At 45.5% G+C, this 16386-nt stretch overlaps 1 protein-coding gene across 3 annotated transcripts in view; it reads left to right on the top strand.

Annotated features, from left to right (window-relative positions):
• Positions 1–16386, top strand: part of usp32 (ubiquitin specific peptidase 32) — a 57648-nt gene that overhangs the window by 18193 nt on the left and 23069 nt on the right. For 2 of the 3 annotated variants that reach the window (XM_029121635.2, XM_029121628.2), the window contains exons 4-8: positions 1806–1911; positions 2325–2443; positions 6159–6318; positions 14387–14518; positions 16096–16203. In XM_029121635.2, coding sequence (XP_028977468.2) covers positions 1806–1911; positions 2325–2443; positions 6159–6318; positions 14387–14518; positions 16096–16203 — 625 coding nt within the window. Of the gene's footprint in view, positions 1–1805; positions 1912–2324; positions 2444–6158; positions 6319–7083; positions 7166–14386; positions 14519–16095; positions 16204–16386 lie in introns of those variants that run through there. The other variant, XM_029121655.2, reaches the window with a different exon arrangement.

The raw sequence follows: 16386 nt of genomic DNA, 5'->3' as shown, positions 1-16386 counted from the left end.
CCTGACAGTGTCCATCACTAGGCCTGACAGTGTCCATCACTAGGCCTGACAGTGTCCATCACTAGGCCTGACAGTGTCCATCACTAGGCCTGACAGTGTCCATCACTAGGCCTGACAGTGGGGCCCTTCAGGTGACCCAGTACATCACAGTGATCAAGTTCTCTTGCTGCTTGCTAACTTACAATAACTACTAAATGCTAAGATGTTTAGACCACACACACACACACACACACAGACACCATCACCCTGAAGACCACACACAGACACCATCACCCTGAAGACCCCACACACACACAGACACCATCACCCTGAAGACCACACACACACAGACACCATCACCCTGAAGACCACACACACACACACACACACACACACACACACACACACACACAGACACCATCACCCTGAAGACCACACACACACACACACACACACAGACACCATCACCCTGAAGACCACACACACACACAGACACCATCACCCTGAAGACCACACACACACACACACACACACCATCACCCTGAAGACCACACACACACACACACACACACAGACACCATCACCCTGAAGACCACACACACAGACACCATCCCCCTGAAGACCACACACACACAGACACCATCCCCCTGAAGACCACACACACACACACAGACACCATCACCCTGAAGACCACACACACACAGACACCATCACCCTGAAGACCACACACACACACACACCGACACCATCACCCTGAAGACCACACAGACACACACACACACCATCACCCCGAAGACCACACACACATTTTTTGATCCAAACGATGATGTGAGTCCATTGATTACCAATGCCCTGAGCTTTGATGAATGTGATAAACGAGACATTCTTCCTCAGGTTGCCTGCATAAATCCTTGGTAGCTGTCTTTGCATTAGTCAACAACCTCTTTCTAGGTTTCTTTCTGGGTCGTTTTTCCAATATGCATTGTTTTAACATTCTCCTACCTCTGTGGAGTTTTGGACTGGATAAGTGTGTAAGCGCTTTGCAACAACCTCTGATTTTAAAAAGGGCTTTATAAAATAAACATAATTGATTAATTGAAAACCATGAAAAAAAAAACTATATACAAATTGTATGCGGCTCGTTATCAAAGCGTATGCGGCTTGTTAAGACAGAAAAGGGCCTTGTTTATATTCTTCTTGGCCTGCCAATATTTGCGCACATGAGCTGGTTTTTAAAGTGGAATCTGTGCGTGTACTACATGTCTTCTTGCGTGTGTTATGGGCCTGTGGAGAAAAAACGCTGAATCTTTAAACTAGAACGTAAAAGTATTCAAAAATGGATTGACGCTATTTGGTAATCCACTAAATGTTTGCAGCAGTTCATCTTGAAACATGAACAGAATGGAACAGTTATTACTGTTTTCTGGAACTTTGCAAACAAACAGCGGGAATGCCAATGTCCGTGTGTGCCATGAACGTCTACCACTTTGTGTAGCCGTTAGCGATTATGCTGATGGAAACGGACTTCTGGAGGCAGAAGGGTTTTGTGAGTATTTTACGTCAGTCCCCTGAGTATTTGCTTAGCAAACACCGTCAGTATTGAGTTACAAGAACACTGCTCGATAACAAATCCCTGCCCTCGCGAGGTTCGTGTCTGAAATATGTTCGTGTCTGATGTTGCTATGTGCAGAAAAAAAAAATGGTTTTCTCAGATTTTCCCTAGACCTCAGGTTTCCCACTGTGATTTAATCATAACTTGTGCAAGGCCCTGCTGTGAGCATAGCTGAATGTTCCCAGCTCGTTGAGTCTCTGGTCTCTTCCTGCAGGTGATCTACGCCTCCTTTGGGGGCACCTCTAAAGGACTGCACTTCAACAACCTCATCATTGGCCTGGTACTGCTGACCCGAGGACGAGATGAGGAGAAGGCAAAATGTACGTATCACTCTTTCTCTTTTTCCTCACTGTCTCTGCCTCTGGCAACAGGGACCTGGTACGCCTGGATTCTAGCGTTGGATGAGGGTGTCCATTTTGTTCCGAAACACTAGCGTATCTGTTTTTACAATGTCCAATTTTCGTGGGGCTGTTTGACCTGATAACTCGAACTCTCTCGGTCTTCATCATTGTCTCTGTCCTTAACCCTCCATGCTTTCTGTCTTTCTTTCCCTCTATCATTTACTTTCCCCTCTCTGGTCCACCCCCTCCCAGAGGGGGTGTGTGTGATTGATGTGACGACTCTGAAGTGAGTCTGTCTTGAACAAGATCTCCGCCTGCAGCGTCTGCTGATAAGACAAGCCGGACTGCCTGGGATTAAGTGTGTGTGTGTGTGTTCGTTCCTCCCTCCGCAGACCTCTTCAGCCTGTTTGCCACTGAGTCAGGGGGCTATGTTTCGCGGGACGACATGGAGGCGGTGCTACGTGCCGTGGATGGGGAAGTCCCGCCCTCTCTCACGAGGTGCTTCAGTGAGGTCAGTACCTGACTACTCACCTGTCAGTTCCCCTGGTGGATCCAGTGGCTCTCCCCTCTCAGATCCACTTTTTGAGACACAAACCCATTTTTGTCACTGGCCTTACAAATGCACACCTAAAAACTATTTTTCAGTAAACCTACTTATTTCAAGACCCATGAAGCCGGTGTTAACTTTGGCAGCTACTTTGAGTTTTGCTTTATTTTTGGTCTTAATCACATTTTTGTAATTTCATCTTTCGACAGTTTTAGATCAGAGTCGGCTTCTTAGTCTAATTATATTCACAGCCATTTTGTGTGATTACTACTCCGTGGGCACATTCTGCTGGCCTGGTGCCTGGTCTAATGCCCCTTATACCTTTCCTACATTCATTACAAACTGCCATAACTGCAGTGTTATAATTAACTATATGCATTAGGCTTTTACCATGAGGTTAAACAATTTACAGCTCTGGTTTTCCTCCTGTCATACCTGCCTGACGGAGTGAATGACAAAGGCTAATCTGTACTTTACAGATTACTGCGCTTGGAATGTTCAGCTAATTACATTTGCTTTTCCAATCGGAAAACGCTAGATAGACAAGTAACAGTTCACATGGTGAAATGGTGTCTAATGTTATCAGATGATACATTGTCCATATCACAGGAAGATAATTGGATGCACTGTTGTATCTGATTTTAGGTGTGTTAGTTTCTTGGCTGCTTCTCGGGTCAAAATCGACTGCTGATTGTTGCTGCCAGAAAGTGTGTCTGTGTGTGGTACTGACCAGTCCTGTACTGGGGAGGGAGGGGGGGGGCAGAGGGCTGGCCAGACGGGACACCTGCACCCAGACGGCACAGGTCCTTGTTCCTGGTGTGGACAGTACAGGGCACGATCAGGGGCATCCCAAACAGACTGGCACGGTTCTTCTGACTGGACAGGAAGTACAGCTCTGTCCGCATCTGCAGGAACACACACACACATTTACCTTTGACCAGGTGTGAGAGCTCACCTGGAGAATTCTGAGCCACTTAAACACTTTATCGGGCCAGTGAGAAAATTGTATATATTCTGCAAGGCATGCAGGAGCTTATGTTTGGATGAGACTTAAAAGTAGCTTCATGTCAAAATGCACTGTCCATTGGTGTTATGTGGAATTATTGTGACATCCTCAAGACAGTTATATTTGATGTTTCTGATTATGAAATTAACACCACTTTCGATGTACTCTGGGACTTTTTGTTTTTAAGCCATCATTTTGTGTAATATACAGTGGGTAGAACAAGTATTTGATACACTGCCGATTTTGCAGATTTTCCTTCTTACAAAGCATGTAGAGGTCTGTAATTTTTTATCATAGGTACACTTCAACTGTGAGAGATGGAATCTAAAACGAAAATCTCATTGTATGATTTTTTATAATTAATTTGCATTTTATTGCATTACATAATTATTTGATCACCTACCAACCAGTAAGAATTCCGGCTCTCACAGCCCTGTTAGTTTTTCTTTAAGAAGCCCTCCTGTTCTCCACACATTACCTGTATTAACTGCACCTGTTTGAACTCGTTACCTGTATAAAAGACACCTGTCCACACACTCAATCAAACCGACTCCAACCTCTCCACAATGGCCAAGACCAGAGGGCTGTGTAAGGACATCAAGGATAAAATTGTAGACCTGCACAAGGCTGGAATGGGCTACAGGACAATAGGCAAGCAGCTTGGTGAGTAGGCAACAACTGTTGGCGCAATTATTATAAAATGGAAGAAGTTCAAGATGACGGTCAATCTCCCTCGGTCTGGGGCTCCATGCAAGATCTCACCTTGTGGGGCATCAATGATCATGAGGAAGGTGAGGGATCAGCCCAGAACTATATGGCAGGACCTGGTCAATGACCTGAAGAGAGCTGGGACCACAGTCCATTAGTAACACACTATGCCATCATGGATTAAAATCCTGCAGCGCACGCAAGGTCCCCCTGCTCAAGCCAGCGCATGTCCAGCATCTCAAGGTCCTGTAGTCGCCTCTCCAGACCTGAACCCAATAGAAAATCTTTGGAGGGAGCTGAAAGTCTGTATTGCTCAGCGACAGCCCCGAAACCTGAAGGATCTGGAGAAGGTCTGTATGGAGGAGTGGGCCAAGATCCCTGCTGCAGTGTGTGCAAACCTGGTCAAGAACTACAGGAAACGTATGATCTCTGTAATTGCAAACAAAGTATTAACCAAATACCAAACCAAATATTAAGTTCTGCTTTTCTGATGTATCAAATACTTATGTCATGCAATAAAATGCAAATTACAAATTACTTAATCATACAATGTGATTTTCTGTATTTATTTTTAGATTCCGTCACTCACAGTTGAAGAAGTACCTATGATAAAAATTAGAGATCTACATGCTTTGTAGGTGGGAAAACCTGCAAAATCGGCAGTGTATCATATACTTCTATTTGATACACTATTGGGCTGGATGAGTAATATATTGGGCTGGATGAGTAATATATGGGGCTAGATGTGTAGTATCTTGTTTTTCAGCAGAATCAACATCATTCCTCAGTCAGTCTTGAATTAGTTTGATGGTGAGTGGTTTTGATGACAGTGGTCACATATTTGACTCATGACAATTGTCGGATCCGTTTTGGCTCGATGCTGTTGCTTTTCCAACCAGTGGCGATTAAAACCCCCTGTCCAGGAAAAATCACAATTTCAAAAGCATATCATTTCTGTATACATGCTCAGGCTTTTTTTCCCTTCACAATGTTGTGATTTATGGCCCTGCCTCATCGCTGAACTCCTACACTGAGATGTGTCCCTGGACAAACATCCCACCAAGCCTGCTGTTAACGACACTCCTCGCTCAACCAGGGAGTATTTGGCGGAGCTTACGCTCTTGGAGGAGAGTGCATTCTGCAGCCAACAGCCACTATTGAGCAGTCAGGCACTGATGTGCCACATGTCTGACATCCAACTTATCGACCATGAACGTTGCTGAACCAGTTTGCAGCGACTCCTGTAAGACTTCTCTGCTCTGCCAGTATGGCACCACAACGAGTTGAACTCGAAAGCAATGACACGAGCTGTACTGGCGTGCAGAACGTGGAAAGCTGCACCATCCACAAGCCCCTGACGCGGACTGCCTTATTGTGTGGCCATTCATTGTCTGAATGTGCTCAGTGGAATGCTCATGTAGTTTTGACATTATTGTAGTGTCAGTGTCACTCCAAAGACAGGTGAGTCCAGGTGTCAGGTAGGTAACTTGGCGTTGGCCCTGACACTAATGGCATTAACACAGTCTGGTTGAGTGGAAGAGGCACACAGGCTGACAGTCAGAACAATCCTGTTACACAGGTTTGACACAGGATTCCTGACCGCGATCAGTAATCTGTTAGACAGTCAGTGTGTCCTGAGCGGGGTCAGGGGTTATGGGTCAGGGGTTAGGGGTAAGGGAAGGGCACCTATATGTGTCCTTTTTGTTTGTTCTATCTTTGTTTTATTTATCGTGGATGTTTTCTGTTTTGCCCTTTGTATTCTTTTTTTTATTCTAAGATTATAATTTTTTGGGAAATGTCTGTTTTTATCCTGTGTTCCTTAATAAAATATTTGAAATCCAATAAACAAAGTGCTACTCTACCCTACAATAACAATTTGGTCAAGCATTCGCTGTGAAATATTCAGCTACGCACTTGTTGATTTGTTTATGATAAAAATAAAATGTTTCTGTTTTTGCCTCTTAGGGGGAGAAGGTCAACTATGAGCGTTTTAAGAACTGGCTCCTTCAGAACAAGGAGGCGTTCACATTCTCCCGTTGGCTGCTCTCCGGGGGCGTGTCTGTGACCTTGACAGATGACAGTGACACTCCCACCTTCTACCAGACTCTGGCAGGAGTTACACACTGTGAGTGACCATTGACACCTGACGCTGCACCGACACCTGACGCTGCACCGACACCTGACGCTGCACCGACACCTGACGCTGCACCGACACTACTGTTACCACTTCCGTTAGTACTGTTACCACTTCCGTTACTACTGTTACCACTTCCGTTACTACTGTTACCACTTCCGTTACTACTGTTACCACTTATGTTACTACTGTTACCACTTATGTTACTATCATCTAACACTACACTCATTGATCTGCTGTGTCTGTATAAGAACTTTGTGTCAATTGCTGATGAAAAAAGGGCGCTATAAAATAAAGTTGATAGAAAACCAATCAAAGATCATAACTTCTTCCTACCTGTAGTCCAATCAGAGAGCAGGAGAGATCTTAGCTACCAATCAGAGAGAGTACCTGGAGACTGCTAATAATCTGCTGCTGCCAGCTTATCCTCTTAACTCTGCAAGCAGTGTGTTTATAGGTAGGTGTGTGTGTGTGTGTGAGAGGGAGAGAGACTGAACAGGTTTGTGTGTGTGTGCCTGGACTTTCCAGAACATGTCCTACCGTTCTTAAGACGCATGTGGACCATCGGCAGACACACAGAACAGACGCCATGGCAGGATGACACTCCTGTTGTCGGTTGAGATGCTTTTGGAACACTGTGGGAATGCCATAAGGAATTCTTCCCGCTTGGAATAAGTGCTGGCACAGGATGGCATGAGTTGGCGTGGTGTTTTCCTGAGCTGTTAACCTGGTGAACTCTGTTATGTTTCACGCCAGGCCTGTCGGCACGTCCGGGGCCGCCAGGGGTGGAACATGGTGTGGTACTTCTGTTGCCGCTCCGACAGAGTCGCTCCTCAGGGTAGGTACCCAAAACGGCGCTGGACCTGTTGGGGAACCCAAATCACACTTCCTCGGTTGCGTAGAATCTTTTACTAGGACCCGTGGTTTCTTTGCTCTCACAGTTGCCCTCGAAAACCAACCATCTAAAGACATTAATGTACGTTGACATAAGTAGGTTTTTGTTGGTAGTCCGTCCCCAGATGTTGTCTACCTCTAGGAACACCTTCACGCCAAGTGACGTTCTGGGGATGTGTAAATGTAATCAGTAAATGAAGGCGGTTCTGATTTCGGAGGCTCTGGTTAGAAGTAGTGAACTGTACAGGTTCTCAGCACTGACATTCAGCGTTGGTCTCAGAACTAAACAGATCGGGTTGTGGAGATTTAGGATTAATTTACTCAGGCAGACCAATTATTCTTTGACCAATCGGCTCTGAGAAATCTCTGATGTGAGAAGAGCTGATGGGATTGGTTAAAATACCAGTATCTGAGCTGGGTGGAGCCCCTTCCCAGTCTGTGTTTTTCTGGTTGGTGTAGGAAGCGAAAGCATGAAGAAGCACTTTTAATCTCAACCAAATTGCAGAAGTGCATATTCGAGGTTTCGTGTTTGAACTCCCTTGACCGCCCCTTTGCCAGGTGAGCTTGTCTTTATGTCCTTACATAGAGTCCCGCATGCCTGCAGTGCGCAACAGTGGATAACAAACGATCCAGGTGTCCGCGAGTCAGTTGTGTGGTCGCCTAGCGCAGGGATGAGTCGTGTTCCGCAGGCGATCCATGGAGGAGGTCGTGGGTTTTATAGATTAGCGGTGTCAGGCGGATGGGTGAGGCTGCCCTGGGAAGTGCACAGCCACAGGATGATGACATGGTATTTATCTCCTCCCAGTGTCGCGCCGATCGCTAGTCGTCAAGTTAGTTTAGCAGTTGGCTTTGGAACGGTACATCAGGGCTCTTCTACATTTTTGAGGGTTGCTTGGAGTCCAGCTGGCGTTCTGTTTGTGAATGTGTGTGGTGACTAACATTACATCCGGTGTCATCCCTTGGTGTATCAAAATGGCTGTCTTTGTTGCTAAACAGCGCATCTTATAAAATAATACCACAGTAAAAGTAGCAGTGTTACGCAAAATGAGAAGGAGAGTACAAATGACCCAACACTCATAGGTCATCCAAATCAGGTATTTATAAAAATGGAACGTTACGAGTGCTTGGCACCGGTATTCATTATATACGCGGGACCATAACCTAGAGTGTGTGTGTGAGTGTGTGTGAGTGTGTGAGAATGAGCTTCAGTGTGTTTTGTCTGACTCTGAGCTGCGTACTCAAGTGCAGGGCAGAATGTTATTTTTTCCCCATCTCTCCGTCCTGGGTGTGGGGCTGCTAAACATCTCCGTCTGCCAGGTGGAGGCAGTGTGAACAGCCTGTGGCCTGGGCGGCTGAGGTCAGTGATGATGGCTGTGGCCTTTCTGTGGCTCTGAGAGGAGAGTCTGTCCTGGGGGCTGACCTCACTGGCCTCCAAGAGACATATGACTGCGTGATTCCCGGGTCTGTTATTTCAGCCACGCCGTCACACAACTCCTAATGACCCATGTGCAACTGACCTGGCTATTTGGATGAAGTTAAAGCCCCCACCCGGTCTTACACCCGCAAATATTGAAAATGCTGCAGTATCTTTGAGTTAACGCATGTATTGTCCAATAGGCTTACTGTTCAGACAAATATAAAACTATTCTTCCCTGGCACAAAAAATATGAACAAGTACACTTGTCATATCTTAATCACTCTGTAACTTAGATAAATAACAATAACAGTTTCAGGTCACCGAATAAACGACAGGTAGATGTACCAAAAATACATCCCCTGAGAAAGCTACTCAAATATTTATAGCCTACCTAGTGTGATAGAACTGCCGAAGACTGAAGAATAGGTTACAAATTATGTTTTGGGACTAGAGAGAAAAAGAGTAAGCCGATGCCTTGGGATCAGTGAGATATACGGAGAGAACCAACCTAAGTCACCTGTTTGGGGAATTGAGAGGGCAGGATGTAGCGTTGTCTTAGATCAAGCGCTTCTCACTGAGTGACAAAGAGGCCGGTGCTGGCAGCTGAAATGTAGCCTACTCTGATCTCTGAGAAGTAACAGAACGTTACAGGTACGTGTTTGGCCCAGCAGTGTATTTCCACATTAAACCCACCCGTTACCCACATCCCCTTCGTCCTCAAAATACGTTATGACTCTGAACCCGGTTGCCGTGCCGTTTATATAACTGCGAGACCTGCAGGTTATGAGTCATCCGGTGCATCGCATGCATGCGTGCATGTGAATGTTTATATATGTAGGATTAGTACCCCCTCGGCCTGTCTCAGGCTGCCTTGTCATCACAAAGCAGGTAAACAGGCTCTTTAAGAACAGATCTGCCAGAAGGCCGCCTGCCCAGGCGAGGTTATACCGGCCTTTAAGAACCGCAGGCAGGAAGGCCGCCTGCCTAGACGAGGTTATTCCAGCCTTTATGAACAGACCGGCAGGAAGGCCGCCTGCCTAGACGAGGTTATTCCAGTCTTTATGAACAGACCGGCAGGAAGGCCGCCTGCCTAGACGAGGTTATTCCAGCCAGTAAGAACAGACCGGCAGGAAGGCTGCCTGCCTAGACAAGGTTATTCCAGCCTTTATGAACAGACAGGCAGGAAGGCCGCCTGCCTAGACAAGGTTATTCCAGCCTTTATGAACAGACCGGCAGGAAGGCCGCCTGCCTAGACAAGGTTATTCCAGCCTTTATGAACAGACCGGCAGGAAGGCCGCCTGCCTAGACGAGGTTATTCCAGCCTTTATGAACAGACCGGCAGGAAGGCCGCCTGCCTAGACGAGGTTATTCCAGCCTTAATGAACAGACCGGCAGGAAGGCCGCCTGCCTAAGAGCAGAACCGCTAGAAGGTAGTCTGCCCAGATGAGGTTGTTTCAGAGTTTTGTTCTGAGCAGCTCTCCCGTTTTCACAAATTATTTTTTAGATCAGTTTCTTCAAGGTTCAAGTCCCCCCCAAAAAACAGGTGTCATGCTTGAACTACTAGAAAACCTGTAGCGCCCACCTATATCTGAATGTATTTTCGGACTAATTGTCCCTCAGCACTGAAGAACCACAAGGTTCTGTACTCACTATACACCAGTGACTGTACCTCCAAGAAGCCATCAGTGAAAACCACTCAACATCTCCCACAATCAGGTGGCAGGAACACATCATGGAAATCAGGAGTAATGCTGGTGGATGTACATCTTAAAGCAGCTGAATATACTCAGAACGTCCTATTCTATCCTAATCCAGCGATACACATAATTGATAGAGGCCCTCACCTGCTCCATTTCTGTCTGGTCTGGTTCTGTGTCGGCCCGCTGCGGGCGGCCTGCCGTCTGTCCCCTGTCAAGCTCCTACGTGACTCTGGGGCTAGAAAGCTCTGCTGACACATCCTACCCAGCCCTGCTTGGACAGAGGGCGGGCGGCAAGTATAGCTCTGTGAGCACCACAAAAACAATCCGAGCAACCGTTTCGTTGCTCGTACCGTGGCCCCCAGAGACTGACAGGAACAACACGTCAAGCCAACCACAAACTGTAAAATAAGACCGTGCACTTCGGGCTGTGTGTTCTATACTCACTGCTCACAATGCTCATACGCTCGTCTGCCAGGCACACATTGTGTCAGCGCCTCGTCCCTATCCATTATGGAGCGTGCCGGGAAAAATGCAGGAGCCAAATCTCTGTTGGACCTTGAGTGCAGCCTGATAAATATCCCTTTTCCTTAATTACCCGATTACTTTCTGTGTTGATGGGTTTTTTTTTTTGGTCCCTATGCTGCCTAATCCTGAGTTGGTGTGAACTTAACAGTAAATTCATGCCCTGAAATTACAGATTCTTTACATTGATTATGATCTCTGTCTTTTCCCTATGCTCTCTTTACCTCATTCCCTTTCTTTCTCTCCTCTCCATGTGTCCCTCTTGCTCTCCTGCACACCCTCTCTCTCACTCATTCTTCCCTCCCGCCCTCTAACACTCCCTAGCTGTCTCTCTCTCTCTCCCCTGTTCCTCACTCTCTGTATACTTGTTTTTATGTAGACCTGATGTTTCCTGTAAGGAGCAGTATGGAACCAGAACCACTGGAACTACTGCTGCTGTTTCAAGTCATTCAGCCATACCTCTCCATTCCTCCCCATCACCTGTCTTCTGGTTAACATGCACTGTCTCCGTCAGCCCACGCACAACCTAGTCTGCAGTTGTCAGTGCTGGACTGAGAGGCAAACTGGCCTGGCCATAATATTATTAGCCCCAAGGGGCCTCTCTGTTTTCCACATTGGTTTTCAAAAATTAAGACAGAGAACTAGCTCCTAGCACTTAGACTAATGAACACGCTTGGCTTTGTGTCACACCTCCAAGCTGGTTTACACTCCAGACCTGTGTGTTTTGTGTAGCTAAGTTGGACTGGTTTACGCTACATGCCTTTGTTTCTTGTGTGTGATTTTTTTGGCTCCTCCCACACAGGTAGCTATCCAGCTGGTATTGCTAGCGGAATGGAGGAAACACATTTCGGGCCTTTTACAATGAATAAATCATAACAGATTTGACAAATATCTACTTTTGATAGATCTGAAGTTTTTGACTGTCTATGGTTTATTTTTCACGTGTTCTGAGGTAATTTTTAAATACAAAGCCCCTATAACACAGCATTGTAAGTGGACTATTTTCGACCAGGGCCTACTCGTATAATGTAATAATAATCACTGGTTGAAAGTAGTGCACTAGATACTATAGGGCAGTGGTTCCCAACCTTTTTTCTTGGGGCCCCCCCTATGTACATATTCAACAATCCTTGGACCCCCCCCCCCAGCTATCTATCTATATATATATATATAATTATTTTTTTTTTTTAATGCTATGCACATAAAACACACACACACACACTGTATATTTTATAAGTTTATGTTTTAATGACATTTTACATGAATACAGAGGAAATGTTTCTTCAATTTCAAATGTTTCCTTTTAGCCTAATCTTTTAATTTTTACACAAATTAAAACACAGTTGTTTCTTTTTTTTCCAATATTTTGTGTATAAATATGGAATACTGAATGTTATGAACGTAATGTTAAATATGAACGGTAGAATGCTGTACTTACATGCATGCATGCACAGATCCTTTTTTTACAAGGCTAATCATAACGTCAGCTCAAATACATAACGCTAATGTCCACCTTGTGCTTGCATGCCTTTGACTAGTGATGGAATGTCAGGTGTAATGCCAGTGATGGCCAGTCTAAAATCGCTGTGGACTTCCAGTCTGTTGCGTGACTTTGTTTTTATAGCCACAAGGGCACTGAAGGCTGTCTCAGAGAGGTAGGTTGTACTGAAAGGGAGAATGATCTTTGTAATGGCATATTTTGCAAGTTTAGGTGCGACAACAGGTCCCCTGGCTATCCAAAGCTTTTTGAATCCATTCTCCTGGAAGTACTTTTTTGACAGTGAATCAGTCTGTAGTTCAGCGAGCTCATCTTCACCACCAAGGTATTCGACATCTTCAAGCTTGGATGTGAAGGGATCCATAACCCACGACTCTTTGGATAATGCGGCAACATCCGCAAAGCGGGACTTTAATTCCTCCTGCAGCGAAGTCATGTGACGGCAAAACTCGGCGCGCAAAGACGCACTAACGGTACCCCCAGAATGATGAAGCAGCAGTGGAAAGTGTTGTAAAAGCCCCTGTGACATTTTCCCAGCCCTGTACTCCAGCTTGCGCATAAAAGCATTGATTGTTTCTTTGCACATCAAGATGTTTGACTCAGAGCCTTGCAGTCTCTTGTTGGTCTCATTATAAAGAGTGAATATGTCAGCAAGGTATGCTGTTTTTATCCTTATAATTCCTTATCTTTGCCGATTGTCTCTGGATGCTTCATTTCCTGATGTCTTTTCATTTTGCTTGGTTTCATGCTGTCGTTTGCGAGTTTTTCACCACAGAAGACACATTCTGGTCGTGACTTGTCTTGGCCTTCAATAAAACCAAAATTTATATAGGTTTCGTCATAGTGTCTAAACTTTTTCTTTGCCTCTGATGAAGAATCACCGCATTTATGTTTCTCTGCCATTTTTCTTCAGTTTTTGCCGTTCCTTTTTTAACTGCCTTTTCTTGGCAATGTAAACATATGATTTTTAAAAAAAATATTTTTTATATAAAATTATTAGTGGGACATTTTATGCATATTTATTCACCTCAAAGCAGATACGCTCCCGCGCACCCCCTGTGAACTCTGGCACCCCCCCGAGGGGGGCGCGGACCCCAGGTTGGGAACCAGTGCTATAGGGGACAGGTTGCCATTTGAGTCACAGTCTTCAATTGTTTATGTTTTAATTCCAATTGTGTAGGGATGGATAGGGGACAGTGTGGTGGAAGGGGAAGCCTTGCCCGGTATGAGCTAGCAAGCCTTTAGCTAAATCCTATTAGTGTAAAGCTGTGGATTAATGTGATGGAAAGAGCAGATGAACTCTGGATCTCTGACCTAGCCCTGAGCTGGTCGGCCTCATTCTGTGGCTATTAATGCACATCAAGACTAAATCTTAATCAATCACTTGCAGATAGGCATGCAAAATATCATCAACCCAAATGGTCCAGGTTTTTTTTTCTAAATACCCTGGTTGGAATATTCCTAAGATCTGGGAATAATCACATTAAAATGTTTGTTTTTACGCCTGGACATTGTGGGAAAGTTCCAGAATGGAACCGTGAAAGCCAGACATCGCGGACAAGGCAACATACAGCCGTCTTAGCTTGGGTCTATATAAGTTAGTAGCTCGAGCTAGAAGCCTGAGCCTGTAAGCTTTCATCTGAGGCAGTGTGGATATCCATGTAGTGTTTAATATAAGCTAGCAGGATCAGGTGGCTGTGCTGAACTAGGACTGTAGTCCACCATACCTGTCATGGTCCAACACCTTCACTGTTACAGTTCTCCTCTGCTGGCGACGTTGAGTTTGGCACCGCTGGTCAGTGATCTGTTTTGGTTGGAAGACTCTTGTCGATGGCCTGGAGTGGCCTGGCGCCATGAGCCTCTGGTACCCATGTACTTCTGCAGCATGGGTTTGAATCCTTCGCACTGCCACTTGAGCAAGAACCCTATATTTCCCTGCTTTACGGAAACAAATGCTGGGGGAAAAATGCATGCTTTGGTTTAGAAAATTCTAATAATGTACCCCCCTCCCCTCCCTTTTCTCTGCAGTAGAAGAGTCTGATATCATTGACTTGGAGAAACGCTACTGGCTGCTGAAGGCTCAGTCCAGGACTGGACGCTTTGACCTGGAAACATTCCTCCCACTGGTGTCTCCGCCCATCCACCACTCGCTAAGTGAAGGTGTGTGTTATTTCTGATGAATCACGCCTAGTTGCCCCGTGCTTTATGGGACATGGTCAATGGTAGGAGCATGGCACACCCTCTCTCACATTGTATGATTTTTAAATAATTAATTTGCATTTTATTGCATGACATAAGTATTTGATCACCTACCAACCAGTAAGAATTCTGGATCTCACAGACCCGTTTTTCTTCAAGAAGCTCTCCTGTTCTCCACTCATTACCTGTATTAACTGCACCTGTTTAAACTAATTACCTGTATAAAAGACACCTGTCCACACACTCAATCAAACAGACTCCAACCTCTCCACAATGGCCAAGACCAGAGAGCTGTGTAAGGACATTAGGTATAACATTTTAGACCTGTACAAGGCTGGGATGGGCTACAAGACAATAGGCAAACAGCTTGGTGAGAAGGCAACAACTGTTGGCGCAATTATTAGAAAATGGAAGAAGTTCAAGATGACGGTCAATCTCCCTCGGTCTGGGGCTCCATGCAAGATCTCACCTCGTGGGGCATAAATGATCATGAGGAAGGTGAGGGATCAGCCCAGAACTACACAGCAGGACCTGGTCAATGACCTGAAGAGAGCTGGGACCACAGTCTCAAAGAAAACCATTAGTAACACACTACGCCGTCATGGATTAAAATCCTGCAGCGCACGCAAGGTCCCCCTGCTCAAGCCAGCGCATTTCCAGGCCCGTCTGGATGATCCAGAGGAGGAATGGGAGAAGGTCATGTGGTCTGATGAGACAAAAGTAGAGCTTTTTGTCTAAACTCCGCTCACCCTGTTTGGAGGAAGAAGAAGGATGAGTACAACACCAAGAACACCATCCCAACCGTGAAGCATGGAGGTGGAAACAATCTTTAGGGATGCTTTTCTGCAAAGGGGACAGGACAACTGCACTGTATTGAGGGCAAGATGGATGGGGCCATGTATCGTGAGATCTTGCCCTCAGTAAGAGCATTGAAATGGGTTGTGGCTGGGTCTTCCAGCATGACAATGACCTGAAACACACAGCCAGGGCAACTAGGTAGTGGCTCCATAAGAAGCATCTCAAGGTCCTGGAGTGGCATAGCCAGTCCCCAGATCTGAACCCAGTAGAAAATCTATGGAGCCCCGTAACCTGAAGGATCTGGAGAAGGTCTGTATGGAGGATTGGGCCATAATCCCTGCTGCAGTGTGTGCAAACCTGGTCAAGAACTGCAGGAAACATATGATCGCTGTAATTGCAAACTAAGGTTTCTGTACCAAATATTAACTTCTGCTTTTCTGATGTATGAAATACTTATGTCATGCAATAAAATGCAAATGAATTACTTAAAAATCATACAATGTCATTTTCTGGATTTTTGTTTTAGATTCCGTCACTCACAGTTGAAGAGTACCTATGATAAAAATGACAGAGATCTACATGCTTTGTAGGTGGGAAAACCTGCAAAATCGGCAGTGTATCCCCACTGTATGTCGATTTTCATTCAAAGCCCTCCAGTCTGTAGGCTGTTTCTCTTTTACGAAGTCCCACTTTGTAGAAGTGCAGTGCTAACTTGTGTGACTTTTAATCTTGTTTTCCAGGCTTGTTCCACGCCTTTGATGAGAACCGGGACAAGCACATAGACTTTAAGGAGATCTCCTGTGGCTTGTCAGCCTGTTGCCGGGGGCCGGTTGCCGAGAGGCAGAAATGTAAGAGCTGCTGTGTGATCTGTTCTAATGGGTAGATAGATATAATCCTCTGACCTAAAGCTTGTTTTTCACACATTATGCTGAGGCTTCTTAACGTGTGTGAGTGTCACCCCCCCCCCCTTCCCCTTATCTTGTAAAAACATTAAAGCTGATGTGTTTCAGGAACATTGAATGCCTCTGAAC

The sequence above is a fragment of the Esox lucius genome, chromosome 1, assembly GCF_011004845.1.
Source record: "Esox lucius isolate fEsoLuc1 chromosome 1, fEsoLuc1.pri, whole genome shotgun sequence".
Lineage (NCBI taxonomy): Eukaryota > Metazoa > Chordata > Actinopteri > Esociformes > Esocidae > Esox > Esox lucius.
The sequence above is the reverse complement of the archived record's forward strand: the minus strand, read 5'-3'. Positions and strand labels throughout refer to the sequence as shown.